This window comes from Impatiens glandulifera, chromosome 1 (assembly GCF_907164915.1).
Source record: "Impatiens glandulifera chromosome 1, dImpGla2.1, whole genome shotgun sequence".
Lineage (NCBI taxonomy): Eukaryota > Viridiplantae > Streptophyta > Magnoliopsida > Ericales > Balsaminaceae > Impatiens > Impatiens glandulifera.
In genome coordinates this window covers 82591611-82613104 of record NC_061862.1, presented here as the reverse complement: position 1 = coordinate 82613104, position 21494 = coordinate 82591611, and the positions used below count along the sequence as shown (strand labels likewise).

Below are 21494 nucleotides of genomic sequence, written 5' to 3'. Positions count from 1 at the left end.
TTGGGCCAACGAAAAGTTTCTCCCTGCAAAACACATTAAGAACATACATTACTTGTTAGTCTAATAGATTGTAATCAATTTTTATTGGTAGATGTTTTGAGGAAAACTTACTTACTTGGATCGAGTTATTCAAAAAAAAAACAAAATATATCAATAGTTGTTCTTTATTTGTTATTTTACTCAACTTCTTGATGATGTTGTTCATATAAGGGATTTAAGAGCCACAAGAAGTTGTTAATCTTCCTTTTCGAATGGTCTTTAATATTTATACAACCCTTATCTTTATCATCTTCAGAGTCTTCACTAATAGTTTCCCAATCTACAGAGTCTTCACTATCTACACGACCTTATTAGTAATATCTTTAATGACAATATTCTCATCTGCAGCTTTTGGAGGATCTTCCTTATTTACACAACATTTTTCATTAGGCTCAATTATCGAGGGACTTTTATTTGTAATGTATTTAATGACATTGTCATCATCTATAGTCTTTGGAGGGTCTTTCTTATTTATACAACATTCTTCATTAGGCTCAGCCATAGGGGTACTTTTATTTGTAATGTCTTCCATTACAGTTTCCCCATCTGCGACCTTTAGAGGGTCTTTCATATTTACACAACCTTCTTCATTAGGCTCAGCTAACATATGTCTTTTATTTATAATGTCATCAATTACAGTGTTCCCATCTGCAGCCTTTGGAGAGTCTTCCATCTTCCATATTTACACAACATTCTTTAGGACATTTATTTGTAATGTTTTCATTAACTCTGAAATAATTTTTTTACACATCTGACACTGTAAAATTCTAGATATCATCCTCAAAAATAGGTCTATGATAGATGTTGTGTTTCTCCAACTCGCCTGATAGATATAACATTTGTTGTGTCATATCTTTAAAAGTTTGGGAGACTTTGAATGTCAATGTCTGTAGTTTAAAATCAGAATAGTTTATTAGTCTCAACAACATATAAATATATACAAATGACAGTATAATTGTTAATTAAGTACCTTATCTTTATTTTTTGGAAATTCTAAATACATCATCTTATTTATGTTAAGGTACTTCTAAATCATGATCTGAAATCTCAGATTGATTTTCATAAAGTGGTAGATGTGTCCTAGCTCTCCCATGTCCAAAATAACATGTTTATCTCTGGCACTTTAGTGTCATCCCAACAAGAGATGATTGGAAAAGACCTCTGATAATGATGTCGTACACCATTTACAACAACCCCATTGAGGTAGCATAACTAAAAGAAAAATAATATACATGCTAGTAAAAATTTAATATTTATCAAACATAAACAAAATTGTACTTATATATGTTAATAGAAAATTTACTAATACAAAAGTTAGAGGTCCATCAAAAAAAATTATTTATTTTTTTGCCATTTTCTAGCACTTTCAACCAATCATGTTATTGTGAATTTACACCAATTAAAGTTTTTTATGTTGTCAACATTCATTAAGGATTTCAGAATTTAAATTGCATTAATATAATACATGTATATGTATTCACGAATACAAATATATATATATATATATATATATATATATATATATATTTCAAAAAATATTTACATGCATTATGAATTTTGTACTGTCCAAAAAAACATGAAACAACATAGACAACGAAGTCAATTTTGAAATCGTTGTTTGCACTCCTGTTTTTTATTATCGCCGATATCATCAAATTTATTTCAAGAGCTCCATTGGTTTCATTTAGGCCCCATCTTACCCTCCAAGCCCTCAAGAATTCAATCTATACAGGGTCATGTGTGTCGGTTTTAATGGACTCAACTATTTCCATTTCCCCTCTAGGGATGTTGAGCACGAACTAGACAAGGTTTTCATCAATAAGGATCACATCACCGTTGTTCAATATTAAAGATCTCTTATTATCGTCGAAAATATTCATGATGTATTTAGATAAATGAACAGGGAACTTGGAGATGCCCAATATAAGAAGGGAACCAAACTCGTTTGCCTTTGACAACTTCCTTTTGTTGTTTAGAGAGATTTTGAATAAGGTTGAAAAGGCCGTTCGGGAAAGTTTTGGGTTTAAAAATTACAATCCTTCTTTTGGGGGATTTGATATTTCTTCATTGAACGAGAAGAGACAATCCTTCAATATTTTTCGATGACTTCATCTTCCTCTTTCTTTCATATTGTTTCTTTAAAATCCTATAAAAAAATTATCAGTAAAAGAAAAAGATTGAATGTACAAAATTAGAAAAAAAAAATAGTAATTTACAAATGAAATGAAATACACTAGAAATACACTAATTAAAATATTAGAAACACAATATTAATCAAATAATATACCTCTCTGATTTATCGTCGTCGTTGTTGTTGAATATAGGGACGATTGTGTTGATGTGGTCAGATATTGAGACGATTTCTTTGTTGTTGGATACCGCCAAGACGATTTCTTGGTTGTTGGAACCGCCACAACCATGTCATTGTTATCGATTCGTGCCATTTTTGCAAAAAGATTGTAGCAGAGAAAATTCGTATTAGGGATTATTTAAAAAACCGGTGAGAGAGAAAGTGAATAATAGGAGTGTAGCGATAAAAATTTCTATTTGCTTAAACTATTAAACTAAAAATTAATAGAAGAATTAATTATTAATAATATAAAAATTTATAAATTAAAAGTAATTGAAAGTGAAGTAGGCGGAATCTCAGCGAAGCTAACTCTATCAAATGTAATAATAGTGAAACAAATGTATTTGAGTGAAATATTTACCATATAAATGAAAGTGAAACAAACACAAATGAGTAAAACAAAGCAATGCAGTGAAATTAATTTCACTTTTATTTATAATTTAAATAAAAATGAAGCAAAATACACTTGAGTGAAACTTGTTTCATTTTTATAAAGAAGAATTAGACTACGTTCTTAGAGTCTTAAATCATCTATAAAGATTAAAAATGTTATTTTATTATATTTTTTTTAATTAAATAGCCTGCTTAAAATCTTAATTTTAATATTTCATTTCATTATTATCAGTCATGACCATTATTCTTTCTATCACTTATCAAATGTTTTTTTTACAAATGTTACAATGTTATTTTAAATAAAAAAATTAATATTATATATTTTCAAAAAAAATCAATTATTTTTTCAAACTACAAAAATTCATTCCATATAAATTGAAAAATAGTTTAATAAATATATGTTTACTTAAAATGAAAAAACAAACAAATATATAATATACTTAAAAAGAAAAAAGAAACAAATACGGTTTCAAATAGGCCCCTTCATCGCTCTATTTGGCGGGCAAAGTAGGCCAGCTCTATATCTCTTGTCTTTCTAAAATGTCACTTTCTCCACCGACTCCTTCCATCACTATAATTCGCTACTGCTTTAAGAGAGCTCGCAAAGCTTCACACCTTTCACCAGCTATGGCGAAAATGGGGAAGCCACTTTCTTCCGTACTCGCCATTATCGTTTTTCTCTACTCTTTGTTTTTCTTCGTCGCACTGTCTTCTGCAGCCAACGTAACCTATGATCGCCGCTCTCTCATTATTGATGGCCAGCGCAAGCTTCTCATCTCCGCCTCCATTCACTACCCTCGTAGTGTGCCCGGGGTAAGTAGTATAATACTTGTGCTTTTTCGTTAGGTTTTCAACATGTCTTGGAAAATGTGAACAGATTCACTCTCGGAGAAGTTTTCATATGATATGCGAACTGAACTTCATCCTGACTGCTCACTTATTTGATTCTATATGCACTTCTAAGTTCCTCTGGAATTACCTTGAATTTGATTTTTCATCTCTTAATTTGTAGCTAAATTGAGTCGTATGTTTTTGTGACATCAACTCACCATTTGGTAATTTGTTCAACTCCTGCATCTGTCTGATCTATGAACTATCTGATGAAATTTCTTGATATTAGCACAATTATTCTTTGGCATAAAGTAATTATGGAATGCATATGGTGAATGTATGTATAGATGTGGCCTGGGCTAGTGAAAACAGCAAAAGAAGGAGGTGTGGACGTGATTGAAAGCTATGTGTTTTGGAACGGACATGAACCTTCACCGGACAATGTAAGTGTAGTAATAATCTAATATCCCTTTTTGGCTATGATCCCCTAAGAAATGATTTGATTGTTACAATTGTGTCTTTTTCTTTACAGTATTATTTTGACGGAAGGTATGATTTGGTCAAGTTTGTAAAGATTGTTAAGGATGCAGGCATGTATATGATGCTTCGCATAGGCCCATTTGTAGCTGCTGAGTGGAATTTTGGGTATGTTGTATGTTAATGGCCATTAACTAGAAGCTCAAACTTTGCTACAAAATCTTGAATCAGTTCAGTACTGATTTTCTTTGCTAATAAGAGACTTCTTACATCCTGGCCTTTCTCTTTGTGCCATGAAAACTTGCAACTTTAATATGACTAAAAATTTATAGATGGTTGAACTTTCTAGTTCTTTAACAAGAGAAATCAGATAACTGATTGTATAATGCAGAGGGGTGCCCGTTTGGCTGCACTACGTTCCAGGCACTGTCTTTCGGACTAATAATGAGCCATTCAAGGTAAGGGAATGATATTTAAAAAATTATGTAATTATGATGAACCAGAACTCAGTTTCTTTCTTATTCTTCCATTTGATTGGGTTTTCTAATTGGATTGCACTAATTCTTTCTTCTCTTTGTATGCTTAACAGTATCACATGCAGAAATTCATGACCGTTGTAGTGAATCTTATGAAGCAAGAGAAGCTCTTTGCTTCACAAGGAGGTCCTATCATCCTTGCCCAGGTGAGTGTCAAAACCTTGTGTAATAAGATTTGCATAAATTTCTCCCGCATTTTGCAAATTTAAAATTTTCAGTTCTGTGTGAAATTATAAATTGTTGTTTCTTGATGCAGTTTAATCACTTCAGTTAGATTACATACACTAGCTGTACAACAAAATGAAGAAAAGTGGACTTTTTCATTTGAAATTGCATCTTATTTTGTAGGAATGCTAACTCTTCTATGAGTTGTTTTTGATTGTCTAAAAGTCATAATCAAGCTAATGACTGCTTGCAAGTTCTGAGCTGTCATTATGCCAGTTACCCATGAGTAAACATTTAAAATTTTAGATAGAAATTAATTTCTCATTAATTATTAAACTATATATTCAAAGGTTGCTCTTTGGAAGAGAAAACTTCTCTCTAAAGGCCACAGGTTGGTTCTCATGAAAAACTTCATAGCCACAATTCCAACATTCACTATGTCACTCTTTCTTATTACTGCATAGGTGGACAGCAAACACAATCATTAGGAATTTCTTTTGGGGCAGCTCCAACTCAACTTAAATAACACACATGGTAAGATGAGACACAACAAAGCTTGACGTTGTTGACGGGGGACTCGGAAATCAAGGACTTCTCCATTTTCAACACTTCGCTCCTCTATAAATGGTGGTGGAGATTTCTCAACGAAAACGAAAACCTCTAGAAGAAAACAATCATCGCCAAGTACGGACTTTGAGATAACGAATGAATGTCTCTTCCTTTGATTTAAATGAGAGATGTGTGATATATAAAAGACGTTCAATATAATAAAAGTAAGGAAATGGCAATAAACAATGCGTTGAGTATAAACAAATCAACATGTTGAGTGCAAATAAGTTGCATCAATACCAAGGATGAGAAATAAATAATTCTACATACTCTCAAGTTACATAGTAGATATTGAGAGTGCCAAACTTGACAGATAATTTTCAAAATTTAACTTGGGAAGAGTTTTTGTGAGTATGTCAGCCACCTGATTGTGTTAGGTAACTTTGAAGGGTGAAATAGATTATTTACTGACGTTCTCATAAATGAAGTGACGATCAATTTCAATGTGTTTGGTTCTCTCATTGTGTTTGGTTCTCTCATGATGAACCATATTTTTTGCAATACCGATTGCAGTTTGGTTATTACACATAATTTGAATAGGTCCATCAAGAGGCAATCATAACTCTTCAAGGACGAGGCTTATCTAAATTTCGAGTGCAAGTAACGATACTCGGCTTCGGCATTTGTTTAGAGCAACAACAACAAAATTCTTGCTTCTCCGTGTGACGAGATTGCCCCATACAAAAGAACAATATTCAGAGGTGGATTTACTGTTAGTAATGTCCCTAACCCAATCGACATTTGTGAACACACGGACGGTCTTTTTCCGGAGTTTTTTAGGTACCTAAATTTGAGCAGTGAGATGAGATACTTAGGCGCAATAAAGATCTTTATTTTGTTGCTCAATTTTAGACGATTAATGAATTTTACTTCATTCATTATTGCGCCTAACTGCGGTTACGGATTTCATTCAACTCCCCGTCCCGTCGATACGTGTTTCCACCATATTGCCGAGAACGTCGCTCTGATACCAATGATATACATTAAACTAAAATTAGGTATATATATCTTGAAATTAAATGAACAAAAGAACTAGAATTTAGAATGAAGAAAAAATAAGAGAACAATTGAATTGATAGAGGAGAGATAGAACTCCCAATGGCTAGAGTGAATACAATGGGGGAATAAGAAAGGAGATAGAGAAGTTGACCTTTCGAGATTTCTCGAATAATGTTTTATGCCCTCTACAGATCAGGATTTCTTCCTTATATACCCTTCAGCTGCTTTATTAATAACTATTTATTGTGATGAATTGAAATATAACTGACATTGGTTACATCGACCCGTCAGCTTATTCTAAGGTTATGAAACCTAACTCTAACGATCCATCGCAACAGTTCCATCCAAGTAATCCAGTTCCCTGTAACAAATCAATGTCATATTTCTGTTGGGATAGGACGAGTACTGTAGCACTATGAGCAGAGAAAGTATTGAGGTGCTCTAGTGCCTGTGTGTGTTTTAGATTGAAGATATTTTCTTCTCAAGGAAAATTGTGTTAAATTACAGCCTATTATCTAATCCATTACAAAAAAACAACTAAAATGTACCAACACATATTCTAACAGCTCTCTAATTGGTTAGTATGTAATGTTTCTCTACATAATTACAGGTGGAGAACGAATATGGGTACCTTGAGACTTTATATGGAGAAAAGGCAAAACAGTATGCTATGTGGGCTGCTCAGATGGCTCTTTCTCAAAATATAGGCATACCTTGGATAATGTGTAACCAGGATGATGCTCCTGATCCTGTGGTGAGAGGTCTATCTTTATAAGTTACTGCAACAACAACTAAATGATGAAATGCATAGATGCAAGTTTGGTGAATAGTTTCAATTTGCAAAAACTATGCCTTGAAGTTGACCATCTAAAATCTTTTGAGTAAATAGCTTTGATTTCAATGTTCTGATATGTTTTCATTCCTCTCTATATGCTCGCTATTTCCTCCCTGACTGTGTCTGCATACAACTCTTAGATTTTCGCTCAAGTAAAATCTTCATAATTATGCAGATCTTAATTATTTGGCCAGGTCAACTAAATTCGTTGAATGTTGAGTAAATTTTATCCAACACCATTACAATAAAAAAGTAAAGTTTATCTTATTTAATTTGAGGAATCCATATAAATAAAAGGGTTATAGTGCATGCATAAAAATTCTTAAGATGAACGGTAAGAATATTGTATATTGTATTATATTTAATAAGTGGTGCATTTAACTATTTATCCGAGAAGCATATATGAAACATTCAGTACTTTATTATCCAATCCATCTCTTGTTTGAGAACTTTTTCCATATCTATTACTCTCTTTTCTGTACAGGAAGAGGGGGTTAGTGTATTTTTGATTTATTGTGAGAGGAAAAGAAAGTACCTTATACTAATTCAATGTCGCGTGAAGGATGAGTTGTTCAATCAACATGTGATGTGTTCAAGACTTAGTATAGAAGCTCATTGATTGTATTGTTAGAAGTTGCCTTTGCGACAACTTTATTAATACAAACTTTAATATTTCAAATGAAGAGAAACAAGAAATGTTTTCTTTTACACAAGTGGACAAGAAAGAAAGGAACAAGAGAAATATTTGGGCACAAGATGACTAATATTACATAAATATAGTCAGTAATGAACTGTTTGCAACCACCTAATTCATACAAATCTCTTCTAAGTTCATACAGTGAATTTGAGAGCTAATGTATTTGTATACTGTTAAATGTAGAGAATTTTGTATGTGTTTAATAATTCTAAGAGTTGATGAGATTATCCTTGATGAACATAGCACCTAATATTTGTTTTGTTCCCATCACTTTTTCTTTTGTCTGGAGAAAATTCCTTATTTTTTAAGCATATTGTGTTTATAGGATTCAAATATGTTAATCAGCTTTTGAACTATCAAAGATGAATGTTTTTTTAGTCTATTGTTTATGGAGATTTCTACTATGCATAATTATCCTTATCACTGGTTGGTTCAAAAGTCTGTGCTCATTTGTTAGAGCAGTGTACAGTACTCAATGGACCTTGTGGCATTCAAGTGTAGTTTGAATAATACTAAGAGATGGTCTTGATTACTTTTGCAGATCAATACATGCAACTCATTTTACTGTGACACATTTACACCAAATTCCCCAAACAAGCCAAAACTTTGGACGGAGAACTGGCCCGGATGGTATACCCAAATTACTTCCTTGGTCAACAAATGCTTAATTTACACTTCATTCTTTTTTCTGCTGTGGTTCTAATTTTATTTTATGAATCTAAATTATAATCTAGTGTTTATAGTATGTCATAATTTCAGTAATGTGCGGCGTGTTAATAATTCGACTACTGTTAGATAGAAACTTGTCCGAATCCTGAAGTGAGAAAAAATGTGAGGTATAAGAGGGGAGATGAGAGGCTTAGAAATTCCATTCAAGGATTCAACATAGCTATATTTCCAAGTTTCTGAACTATTACATTTGCTTCTCTATTGATAACATTTTTTTCTTTCTTTTGGAAGATTTAAACATGGACCATGTGTGGTTCCTTAGAAGAGATTGTATTTCCTCATCTACATCTTTTCAACATTTAGAGTGTTTGAGAACCTCATCAATACTATTTGGTACTTGTACTTTTTTTTTGAGAAGGTAATCAACTTGATTCCCAGATTTTTGTGAATTGATTTGTCAGCACAAGATACAAAATATATAGAAATGAATACTAACACATCTACGTTAGTTCCTTTCTAAAAGGAGTCTTAAAGGACCACATGCCAGTCACTTCGAATTCAAAAGTAGTTCATATCTCTCTCTCTCCCTTAATAATAGGGATCTGGTTTGGATTTTTGAGGCATTTCAGGAGAAATGATTAAAGGCTTGGAAGTCTCGAATGTTAGTGGTAGTTTTGGAGGAATGAAGGGAGTCTTGGGTGGTTCGAAGTCTCAGTAGTGGGAATGAAAGGAGGCTAAGGAGTCTTAATAGTGGGATGGAAGGAGACTCAAGAGTCTCAATAGTGGGGATGATGTTCTAGATCGAGATGACGATAATCACTTAGACTGATAGTAGTTCAAAGAATGTAACATCAATGTATTGTAATCCTTGTGACTGGTGAAGTCTGGTGGGCTAAATCAAGAAGATCAAAAAGGGTTAATCAGAAGAAATTAGTATAGATTAGTTTATTAGTGTGCTAATTATGGACGGAAATAAAATCTCCTAATTTGCTGCTATTTCCATAACACCATGCTTCACTTTAGAGCTCTGAATGTGGCCACTTTTATCTGTCAACAGCATAAAATTTTCATCATCTAGACATCATCTTTTGGTTAATCTAAGGCAATAATATATGAATTGCAATGTTTTTTTTTTCTAAACACTATATGCATGGAATAATTGAACTTATATTTTAAATTGCTCCCATTCCCACCATCAATGGCACAATGATGACTACTGTTACTAGATGAAACCCATATCAATAAGCATGTTGCTATCCTCTTTGAGGCATTGTTGTGCAACACTATCCTACCAAGATAATGAATATAAGATCATTTTCTGGTTGTCCTTGATCATTGTGAGTCTCGGGTTGTAACTATTTGATTGATGACTTTTGTACTGTGTCTATTGTCTTGAAATAGATTATCTATGATAGGAGTTCCCTGGACTGTTTTCTTTTCACCTACATGCTCTCTGCAACTTTTTCAGGTTCAAAACTTTTGGGGCTAGAGATCCACACAGGCCACCTGAAGATATTGCTTTTTCAGTTGCTCGATTTTTTCAGAAAGGTGGAAGCCTTCAGAATTATTACATGGTATTCTCAAAATTTCCTTTCAACTAGTTTTTTAATAAATTTCATTGATTGGCTTTGGCATTCATTTTCAGAGAGCTATTCCGTCAAATTCCTTTTTAAAGGTTAACCCTGAAAGATCTCTTATGTTTTTCTTTGATGTAGTACCATGGTGGGACGAACTTTGGTCGCACCTCAGGTGGCCCATTTGTCACCACTAGTTATGATTATGATGCGCCTATTGATGAGTATGGTATGACATGTATTTATAGTTACAAGAATGTTTTTAACTCCATTTTAGAGGAAAATAATGCTCTAACTTTAGATTGACCTTTAACATTCAGGTTTGGCTAGGCTTCCAAAATGGTCACACCTTAAGGAACTCCACAAGTCTATAAAGTTATGCGAGAAAACATTACTAAGTAGTGAACCGACTATAGTTTCACTGGGTCCTCTTCAAGAGGTAATTGTTGTTTTCTTTTAGATGAATTGTCGATGATGTGAATAACATGCGAGCAGTTCACATATAGTTGTCAGATGTTGGTTATATTTTTTACCTGCAGACAATTTGTAAAGGACCTAAGCCTTGATGGGTTTAATCTCGTTGGGCCTTGGTCCGTTGCACAATTGTACTAGGATTTCACAATTTAAAAAATATAGGTTTCTACTGTTGTGAAAACTATATCTCATTAGTAAAAAAATGTAACACTTTCATGTGCTCAAATCTCTTTTCCTTCTCTTTGTTTAGCATTTGGTAACCTCTACCTTCATAATAATTCCTCTACTTGCATATATTTTACTTAAAATTTCTTTGCCATTATATTTGTTATAGGCTGATGTGTATGCAGACACTCTTGGTAATTGTGTTGCCTTTATTGCCAATATTGATGACAAAAATGACAAGATGGTAGAGTTCCAGAATGTTTCATATTACCTACCTGCATGGTCAGTTAGCATCCTGCCAGACTGCAAGCATGTAGTCTTCAACACCGCTAAGGTACTTACATGTACTTCACATGTTGGAAGACTCAAAAATTGTATCACACCTTATAAATAACTCACATGATTTAGCAACATTGTTTGATATTTTTAAAGTAAGACATTTTCAGGAAATTCAGAAAGTGGCTGGTCGTATAACACACTTGTATAAATATATAATTGTTATATACCATCTGGTGATGATTGTGATATTCTTACATATTGATTGATGTGTAAATTGTTCCAATATGTGCTTTCTGTTAGAAAAAGACTAAGGTGTTTATTTTCTCTTTTCTACACTTCATTTACTTTATAGTATTTATGATATGTTAGATATAAGATCTCTGCTACTTAACTTTGATCTTTGTCGACAGGTGGGCTCTCAAACTTCTGTGATTCAGATGGTACCAGAGAGTTTGCAGCCTTCCTTTGTATTATCAAGTAAGCCTCTTGAATGGGAGGTGTTTGTGGAGAAATCTGGGATATGGGGGGAAATTGATTTCACTAGAGTATGCTTTGTTGACCATATCAATACCACAAAAGATACCACTGACTATCTCTGGTACACATCAAGGTTTGTTAACTCAATAAATTATTTATTGGTTAACTTTTATGCAATAAAATAAATGAATCCGTGCTAGACATGCTGTCTCATACTACCTATTCTCATCATTTTATTTTTTTAAATGTCAACTTTTCATATAAAAAAAAAGGAATGCAGGAAGCATTCAATCATTACAGGGGTGGAATCGAAAAAGTGGAAATAGAAAACAGGAGTTCAGAGTTAGTTAGAATGTGGATCATTTTATGTAGAAATCATTCATTTTATATTAAAATATTTCCAGATGTGACATTTTATTGGATGATGGCTTTTTTTTTTTTTAATTCAGAAGAACTAGCATAACACCAATAGCTAGTGACATTTTAGTCTTTCAGTTGGAATCAAACTCGTGACATTTTAGTCTCTTAAGCCGACTTTTACCACTGGGCTAATTTGGATGATGACTTGTTCTGAATGATATCTTGCACGGTTGATTTTATGTAGATTTTTAGATGTAACTTGTTGAATGAGTTAGTTAGTTCAATTCATTCCACCAAACGAAATCATCATTCAGAACAAGCCATCATTCAAAAAAATGTCACATCAGACTCCAGTTGAATTGTAACTTGTTGAATGAGCTAGTTAGAATGTGGAATTTATTCATTTTATGTAGATTTTGATTCTTTTGTGCTCTTCAATTATGAACAGTTCGTTCTATTATATATTATATATAATATATTATAATTGCATCTGATGTGGCCTATTTTGTCTGGAAGCTTTTATGTTGACGAGAGTGAAGATATTTTGAAGAAAGGAGGTCCACCTGTTCTTAAAGTTGAATCAAAGGGTCATGCCCTGCATGCTTTTGTGAATGGAAAGCTTGAAGGTTTCTCTTTTCTAGAACTGCTTCACTACCCTTTATTGCATGAACTCCATTAATACCAAAAATTGTTGAAAATGTTGCATAATAAATATGTATGTTGATCAAATGTTAAAAAAACATACTGGGTCAACTTGTGGTGCCAATATATAACTTTTTATCTGGTACTGTATTTTTCTATTTCTTTTTTGTATCTACTGATCCTCGTTCATTGTGTAATTGTTTCATTGTAACATTATCCCACATCAAGCTACATTTTGATGTGGGTAGCAGTTGCTTATTTGGTGCCTATACCTTAATCAGTTCCGTTATTTTCTGTTTTTCAGCCAGTGCATTTGGAAGTAAATTTAAACTTCAGGCTCCAATTTCTCTTAAACATGGAAAAAACGAAATTGCTCTCTTAAGCATGACTGTTGGTATGCAAGTAAGCTGCTCAGCCATCTCTACTTAAATAGCCATTTTGTAGCTTTTCATTGTTATTCTTGATCAGCCCTTTCTTACATTTTTCACACAAAACAAGACCACCTATTTGAAAGTTTACGAGTGAGATATTTTGGAAACTATAAGTCTGAATTTTTTCATTGTGACTTAATAATCATAGTAAAACAATATATACAATGTAAATAATGAATAAAGGTAGAACATTGGTGGTTTTCTATACACATAACCGAATCCCACTAACTACATCACTATACATTTTATTTATTATTTCTACACTCCCCTCAAGTTAGTTGGTACAAATTGTAGATTTCCAACTTAGTGCACAAATCTTCAAATAAACTTAGTGTAAGTGTGTCGCGTGAGGCGGCACATCCTTAATGTTTTGCTTTGTAGTTTTTAAATTTTTTGGCCTCTTTCATTTTGTTGACCCTTGTCTTAGTTCTTTCTTATTTTGTAAGACCTTTGTCTTAGTCGTTCGTGCTTAAACGACGCGTTTTTAATACATATTTGACTTTAAAAAAAGGGGATTCTACAAAAGAAAATTCTAGTAACGTGTGATAATGAAGGTGTTATTTGGCGGATATTTTTTTTTTAATGTCAACTTCTCATTAAAAAGAAAACGCAAGATGCGTTTAAAGAAGTACAGATGGAAGGGAGAAGAGAAACAAAATAACAGAAGGTGTTATTTGGCGTTTCTTGTATGGATGGAGCACATTTTCGTATACTATTATTTTATCTGGAAAAACTTATAGGAGCTTTTGTTCCAAAATACATGTTACCAAGACCTAGACATGGAAAAGGATTATGTCAGCAAAAAAAACTCATTTAGCTAAGTTCTAGAACTCAATACTTTAAATTCATGAGTTTAAGAATTGATAACCGAACCATTTAAAGAAAAGGATTATGCCAGAAACAAGTTGGGCATCTTTGCTCTACCTTGTGGGGAGTCTTTTTATCTAAATCAATTTGGAAGAGATTATATTATATATTCTCTTTCTATATTAGTCTCCTTTGTAACTAATGAATCATAATATAAAGAAAAGAGAAAAAAAAATGGCCTTTAGAATATTACTCCCTTATAATGTCTCCATTAGAAATATGACAACAAATATAAAAATGAATAGCTTCCTTAACTATAAAGAAATAGAAGTAGGTATTATTTGGTATATCAAATTTATATGTAATACTTCCATAACATGAATGTGTAAGAAACGAGTAAGAATTCTCCCATGTGTATCTGCACATTATGTCCATGGGGCTTGTAATTCTTTTTAATTTTTTAAAGTAGAAAAAGGAAATAATGCTCCTTTATTTCTATAGGCTTTTTTGGTGAAGTGAATGAGCAATTCTTGATAGGAGTACTAATACCGCTTCTCTTTAATCTTCTTATTCATACAAATTGTAGCATCAAACATGTATTTTCTTGAGATATTTAAATTTAATCTCTCAATATATTATACTGATATTCTTTTGGATGTCTTCTTTATTCATAGAATTCTTTTGGTTTCAGAGCGGAGGACCTTCGTACGATTGGGTGGGAGCAGGGTTAACAAGTGTTCAGATTAGTTTTGGTAATGGTACAAAAGATTTGTCTGCATACGATTGGTCCTATAAGGTACTTCCTTTTTGTTTTTTATGCATGAATAAATTATCTCCCAACTATTTTCAACTGTTTCTGAGATAAATCTGAAAGTTAACTTTTTCCTTCAATTATTTTATAATTCTGTCCATATTAAACTCTTTAAGTCCTGCATGTCAGATTGGACTGGAAGGTGAACACCTTGGTATCCACAATCCTGATGGTTCAAACAATGTAAAGTGGGTGCCAACTTCAGACCCGCCAAAAGAACAGCCTCTCACTTGGTACAAGGTAAATATACATGAAAAAGATTATTTGATGTAAGTTGAGATTGCTTTTGTTTTCTTAGTAGGAAAATACACATTTGGCTTACAAAGGAAAAAAAATGTATTTTCAATCCAGATACAGACTTTCACGTCTCTATTCAAAATATTGTAGGCTGTTGTAGATGCTCCTCCAGGCGAAGATCCAATTGGATTAGATATGATCCACATGGGGAAGGGATTCGCTTGGTTGAATGGTGAACATATTGGACGATATTGGCCCATAAGAAGCTCAACAAATGAAGTCTGTGTACAGCAGTGTGATTACAGAGGCACATTCTTTTATGACAAGTGTATGACAGGGTGTGGAGAACCAACACAGAGATGGTAAAAGAAAAAATGACTAGTAATTTTGAATTTCACTTCTTTTCCTTCTCCAATATGCTTATATGCTGCTACTGCATGGATATGGATAACCTTCACTATTAGGAATAGTAGAAGAATAATGTTACTTTTTACCTAGTACATTTTATTTTTTATAACACCTGTTCTTGTAGGAAACAAAATGAAAAATAAAAGTTGATGTATGAGTAAACAAAGGAAAACCCGGATTCTTGGAAAGCATTATTGCAGATATATAACCAAATTCAGATCTCCCTACTGAGTTGAATTTTTAATTGCAGAAAATATTCTTGAAATAGAATTTCATTATAACTAAGTACGTGGGTCTTTTTCCTCAAAAATTCAAATGATGTTATGGTAAAAATGGACGTACAATGAAAAAACGCATGGACTAGAAAGATTTTCATTTTCAAAATTTTAACTTTTTCCCAAGTAATTATTTTTCGACATCTTGATACTGTACTTTATACAGTTTAGATTTTCTAATTTTTCTTTGGATGGTTGATCAGGTACCATATTCCTCGGTCTTGGTTCAAGCCAACTGGAAATGTTCTAATTATATTTGAGGAGAAAGGAGGAGACCCAACTATGATCAGATTCTCTAGGAGAAAAACCTCTGGTGCATGTGCAATGGTTTCGGAAGATCACCCCTCCTTTGATCCTGAACGTTCGCTTCATGGAATTCATTATAACAAAAGAGGTCCAGCTGTCCAATTAACATGCCCTACAAATACTAAAATTTCAGAAGTTCGTTTTGCCAGCTATGGAAATCCCACCGGGTCATGCGGATCTTACACATTGGGCAATTGTCATGATCCTAATTCATTTTCAACTGTTAAAACGGTATGGCTCTTGCAACTAATCCTGAATACAATTTGTTCTAGTTCTAAAACTTTTTTCTATATGATATCATCAATTGTAACTTTTGCTAGTGTAATTATATTCTTGTAGAACTTATCAGCATGATATTGATAAAATGGATAGGATATGGTTCTTAAAAACATGAAATGAAAGTATTATTGATGGGAAAGATGAATATGATGAGTCGTATAAGAACCATAAAACATTGTAATACCATTTACCAAGAAGGTAAGTAAAGAAATTGACACCTTCATGGTAACCAAATATCTTCAGCATTGGACATGGTGATATGTCTTATAATCATGAAAGGATGTAGTTTTAACATTTTTCAAATTTAAGAAATTTGGAATAATAATGTGATTCCATGGGTAGTATCCTTTAAATACAAGAGTTTCCAAGCATAACCTAATAATGTGATTCTATGGGTAGTATCCTTTATAAATACAAGAGTTTCCAAGCATAATCTGATAACATTATCTCTTAGCTATTTTATATTTTATTACTATTTTTGTTTTTTTTTTTTGTAAATGGTATTATGAGTGTAAAAATTCAAACTCATGATCTATGTCCTTATGAACATTAATTCTTATACTCTATCACTAAGCTATCTATCACTAAATTACGAGACTTTATTTAGTATAGTAAGAGTCAACTTCATATCTAAGGAAAGAAGCCATTATTTTAATTCTTATACTCTATCATCTATCACTAAATTACAAGACTTTATTTAGTATAGAAATGTTAAGAGTCAACTTCATATCTAAGGAAAGAAGCCATTATTCCATGATTTAATTGTTGATGGAAGATATTGGGAAAAATTGATCAAATGGCACAAATCAAGCATAATGAATTGATATAACTGATTTTATTTCCTTTTATAAACAATAGTATGTTCTTCATAAATAGATAGAAAATGTATATGTTATATAGAAACAAATACAGATTCATCTCTCTTGCCATGTACAACTCCCATGGTCGAACTCCATGAAAATCTTCGTGGGAGAAAAACAAAAGGAAGAATTCATTACCAAAGAATTCCATGAAGATCTCAATTCAAGTGCTCAAAAGGAAAGGAAAAAATTTGAATTCCTCAATTCAAGTGCTCAAAATCGATAATGCGACAGAGTACTTTTCTTCATACCTTGGAAATTTTCTAAACTCCAAAGACATAGATCATATTAGTTATTGTGTTGATACCCCTAAGCAAAATGGCATACTCAAAAACAAAAATAGACACTTCTGACAAAATCACAAATGATCTGCTTGAATGTTACAAAATCCTTATGGGGAGTTGTTGTTTCAACTACAATATACCTCTCGACACATACAGACGACGAAAGAGAGCGAACTCAATCCCGCCGCCGCCAGCCGCTCCACCTCAAGCACTTTCCTAGTTTCCTTGTTCCCTACCTACAACCCTAACCCAAATCCTACACTTAACCTTAAATCGACCGCCCACCATAACCTTAACCCTAAACTGGCTGCTCACCCTAACCTTAATCCTAAACCGGCCGTCCACCCTAACCTTAACCCTCAGAAAATCTTATCCCCTTAGTTGGTTCACAAGTTAGAGAGGGTTTCTCTTATTCGGAAAATCTCAAAGACTCTTTAATTGGACGTTGATGTCACCCCATTAGATTCGGTGACAAAATTATTCAGCTAGAATAAAACAGTAATGACAAAATAATTATCATATGCACCGAGAAGGGTTCGCGCCGCCCTCGAAGCATTCACCTGAGCTTTACCGATGCAAGATTTATGGCGAAGTGGTCCAAAAGGCCTCAATACCGCTTCCACAAAATGAGAAGATTTGTAGATAAAAAATACACATCAGTATGGGTTGACTAGAATAGACACGGCCATTTTTGCGGAATTAAGCGTGATGGTGATAATACATTTCGGATCATCAATCCTCTCGATGAAGAGGGCTCATTTTACAACATAATTATAGAAAGTATAAAACATTACGTCTCTAGTCGTAACGATGACGTTCCAGAGAAGTATAAGTTTTCCATTATCTTTCTTGAGTCGAGTCTTGTGGCTCTCTGTGCACCCTGAAACGGGGTTAACCCTACTGCAGAAGATCTCCAATCATGGGTCGTAGAGGTCCTTCCTATTGAGCGTCATGTTGAGATTATGGATCTTTGTGGCTCATTCCACATATTCAAGTTTGCTAGCAATTGAGATAAAGTATAGGTGGCTGGCAGAATCTAACATTTCTATGGACATGAAGTAAAATTTTTAAATTGAAGCAAATTCACGGGTTGTTGTCCGACCCCAGAAAAGTTGAAATCATCGTGGATTCGTATTGTCGGTCTACCGGTCTATTTATGGAATACTGAAGCAATCACAAAGATCAATAACTCTTGCAGCAGCTTGTTGGAAATCGATGAAGCAACGTTGGCTAAAATCAACCTACAATGGGCCAGAATAAAGGTTAACAACACAAGACAATTGATTCCGGCTCGGCTTAAGATGCAGTATCTACGATCTCCCAATTTGGTCAGAATCATCTCCACCAGTATCAATTGTGAATAGAGGTTCAACGTTGTCGAGCTCCAGTGAGCAAGTTAGAATAGAGCGGAGATGTTGTAGGTAGTTTGGCTCGGGAGGATGTTTGGGTTGGAAATTTTATTATGGGTCGGGGTTGCATGGTTGATTGGTGGATTTCACTCTATTCTAACTTGTTCGCTGGAACTTGAAAGCGTTGGATCTCTATTGATTACTTCAGAATTCCATAAATGGAACGGTAGACCGATAATACGAATCCATGAGGATTTTAACTTTTCTAGGTAAGACAACAATCGATAAATTTGTTTCAATTTTGAAATTTTACTTCATGTCCGTAGAAATGCAGATTTTGCCAGCCACCTTAATTTTATCTCTATTGCTAGCAAATGTGAATAAGTGAAATGAGTCGCTAAGATCCATAATCTCAATTGGGCACTCAATCGGAAGGACATCTAAAGCCCATGATTGGAGATCATCTACAGCCTAGGATTGGGGATCATCTACAGTGGGGCTAACCCCGTTCATAGAGGGCCACACGGGTCGACTCGAGGGAGATGATGGAAAACTTATACGTCTCTAAAACATCATCATTACGGTAAATGTAATGTTTTATATCTTCTATAATTATGTTGTAAAATGAGCCCTCTACATCGAGAGGAATGATGATTCAAAATGTATTATCATCATCCCGCAAAAATGGTCATGTCTATTCAAGTCGGCCCATAATAATGTGTCTTTTTCATCTACGAATCTTTCAATTTTGTGGAAGCGGTATTGAGGCCTATTAAACCACTTCGCCAAAAGTCTTGCATCGGTAAGGCTCAGGTGAATCCTCGAGTGCGGCGCAAACCCTTCTCGGTGCATATGGTAGCTATTTTGTCATTATTACTTTCTTCTAGCTCAATAACTTTGTCACCAAATCTAATGGGGTGACGCCAACGTCCAATTGAAAAGACTTTGAGAACCTCCGAATAAGAGAAACTCTCTTTAACTTGGTAACCAACTAAGAGAGATGAAGATTTTATATGAGTGCTTCAATGTTGGGATGTGGGTTAGAGTGGACGGTCAGTTTAGGGTTGAGGTTATGATTAAGGTGGACGTCTGATTTAGGATTAGGGTTATGGTGGGCAGTCAGTTTAGGGTTAGGTGTAGGGGTTGAAGTTGGGGTATGATCATTTGTTAGTGGGTTGTAGGTAGGGAACAAGGAAGCTAGGAAATTGTTTGAGGTGGAGCAGCTGACGGCGGTGGGATTGAGGTCGCTCTCTCTCGGTGTTTGTCTGTGTCGGAGCTGGGAAGGGAGGGGTTGGGCCAAGGACCAGAGGACAATGGTTTTCCCTCCCCCTCTCTCATCTCTCTAGATCTTTAGAAAATTAGAGAGTAATTTAGTTAATGGATTGATTAATTTGATGAATGAGAGGGAGAGTGAAATGATGTTTGATTAGCTTGGGTTATTTTAATGACTCAAACCGGACAAGGCCTCTTGTTTTCATTTCTTTCGGCTAAATACTATAACAATTAGAGATAATTATCATTCCTATCCAATAGGACATGTTTGTTGTAAAGATAAGTCTTAATCTAATTAATGAGAATATTATGCACGCTCCCCTCAAGGTGGAACTGTACATATTGTACATTGCCAAACATGCCTTTATGTTTTGTTCATCCTTCTAAAGAAGTTACAAAGAGAAATGAATGCTTATAGCCTTAGTAAGCTCAAGGGTATTATGTTTATATGCTTCTCAATAAATTCTTTCTTTTTCATTTTTATAGTTTTGAAATATGCTCAGTGACAAAACTGATAGAAAGTTCAAGGGTATTAAAGAATATACTCACATGGTAGGGAATTTCTCTTATAATCAATCAAAGAATTGAGACATATAACTGCAAATATCATAAAGAGTAAAACAATACAAAATTGGATATCGAAGTTTGACTCAAAAATGGTTTACGTCTCCATGGAGCTCTATTGGGAACTCAATTACAATATCACAATTAAACGTTTCAATTACACCCCTATTCTTTATATATATCACTCACACATTTCTAAAATCTCTCACCGTGTGAATTACTTATCTATATATAAACAACTTGTCCTAACTAACTTAACAAACTTAAGCCTTAGACACTTCATTTAATTGGGCCTGACTCATCAAGTCAATATCAACACACATAAATACTTTGTAAAAATGTTTGATTTTGAATCTTTATAACTCCTGTTTTAAATGAGATACATTTATAATGAACCTCTTAAAGTTTAAATTTAGTAGATGATTATTATTATTATCCTATTCAATCCAACACTTGGTGCAGGCTTGCTTGAATAAGGATGAATGTAGCATAGAACTGAATGAGGAGAACTTCAACACACATTTGTGCTCAGGCACAGTTAAAAAACTTGCTGTTGAAGCCATTTGCAGCTAAAGGTGACATCAATAGCTGAAGAGTTTAAATTTGTAAAGATGTTCACTTATATATGATGGTCAAATTTTAAATTGGAGTATATTCTAAGTTGGTGTGTAGAAATGCTAACCAACTTTATGGAATTTATGATTATCTTATGCAAATCTTCTTTTGTCATGATGCACCCCAAATTTGAACTTAGCAGCCTATTCTCATTTAGATTGGGTCAACTAGCTAGATGACTAAAGATTAATAACGATTATTGCATTTTTGATAATTTAATATTTTTTAAATGGCCCGAAGTGAAGATTCAAACTCATGACCCTAATAAGCATATTCAAACCAAAAATACATATTCTTTTTGCTATATTCATTTTTTGTCCTTACCCAGTCAGACAACTGCCCGTCATCCTTCAAAATACTAGAAGTAGCTTACCGCTTGAGGGGAGGAAATAAGGATCACACTGGAATCATCTTAGCTAAAACAT

General features: G+C 33.7%; 1 protein-coding gene across 1 annotated transcript; it reads left to right on the top strand.

Moving 5' to 3' along the window:
• The first annotated feature begins 3385 nt into the window (after positions 1-3385).
• LOC124919111 (beta-galactosidase 10-like) lies at positions 3386-21147 on the top strand. Its single transcript, XM_047459270.1, has 19 exons — positions 3386-3595; positions 3961-4056; positions 4146-4258; positions 4482-4548; positions 4680-4772; positions 7010-7153; positions 8473-8561; positions 10069-10174; positions 10316-10403; positions 10495-10613; positions 10983-11147; positions 11503-11702; positions 12446-12555; positions 12876-12973; positions 14501-14605; positions 14750-14860; positions 15008-15219; positions 15744-16077; positions 20917-21147. Exons 1-19 carry the CDS (start codon positions 3410-3412, stop codon positions 21025-21027), a joined length of 2547 nt encoding a protein of 848 aa, XP_047315226.1. The 5' UTR covers positions 3386-3409; the 3' UTR covers positions 21028-21147.
• The last annotated feature ends 347 nt before the right edge of the window (positions 21148-21494 follow it).

Excerpts from the sequence above, each read along its gene's own strand:
- LOC124919111 (XM_047459270.1), top strand. The coding sequence starts at position 3,410 with ATGGCGAAAATGGGGAAGCCACTTTCTTCCGTACTCGCCATTATCGTT. Across the intron at positions 3,596-3,960 it reads ACCCTCGTAGTGTGCCCGGG|ATGTGGCCTGGGCTAGTGAA; the intron begins GTAAGTAGTATA and ends ATGTATGTATAG. Across the intron at positions 10,404-10,494 it reads TGCGCCTATTGATGAGTATG|GTTTGGCTAGGCTTCCAAAA; the intron begins GTATGACATGTA and ends TTTAACATTCAG.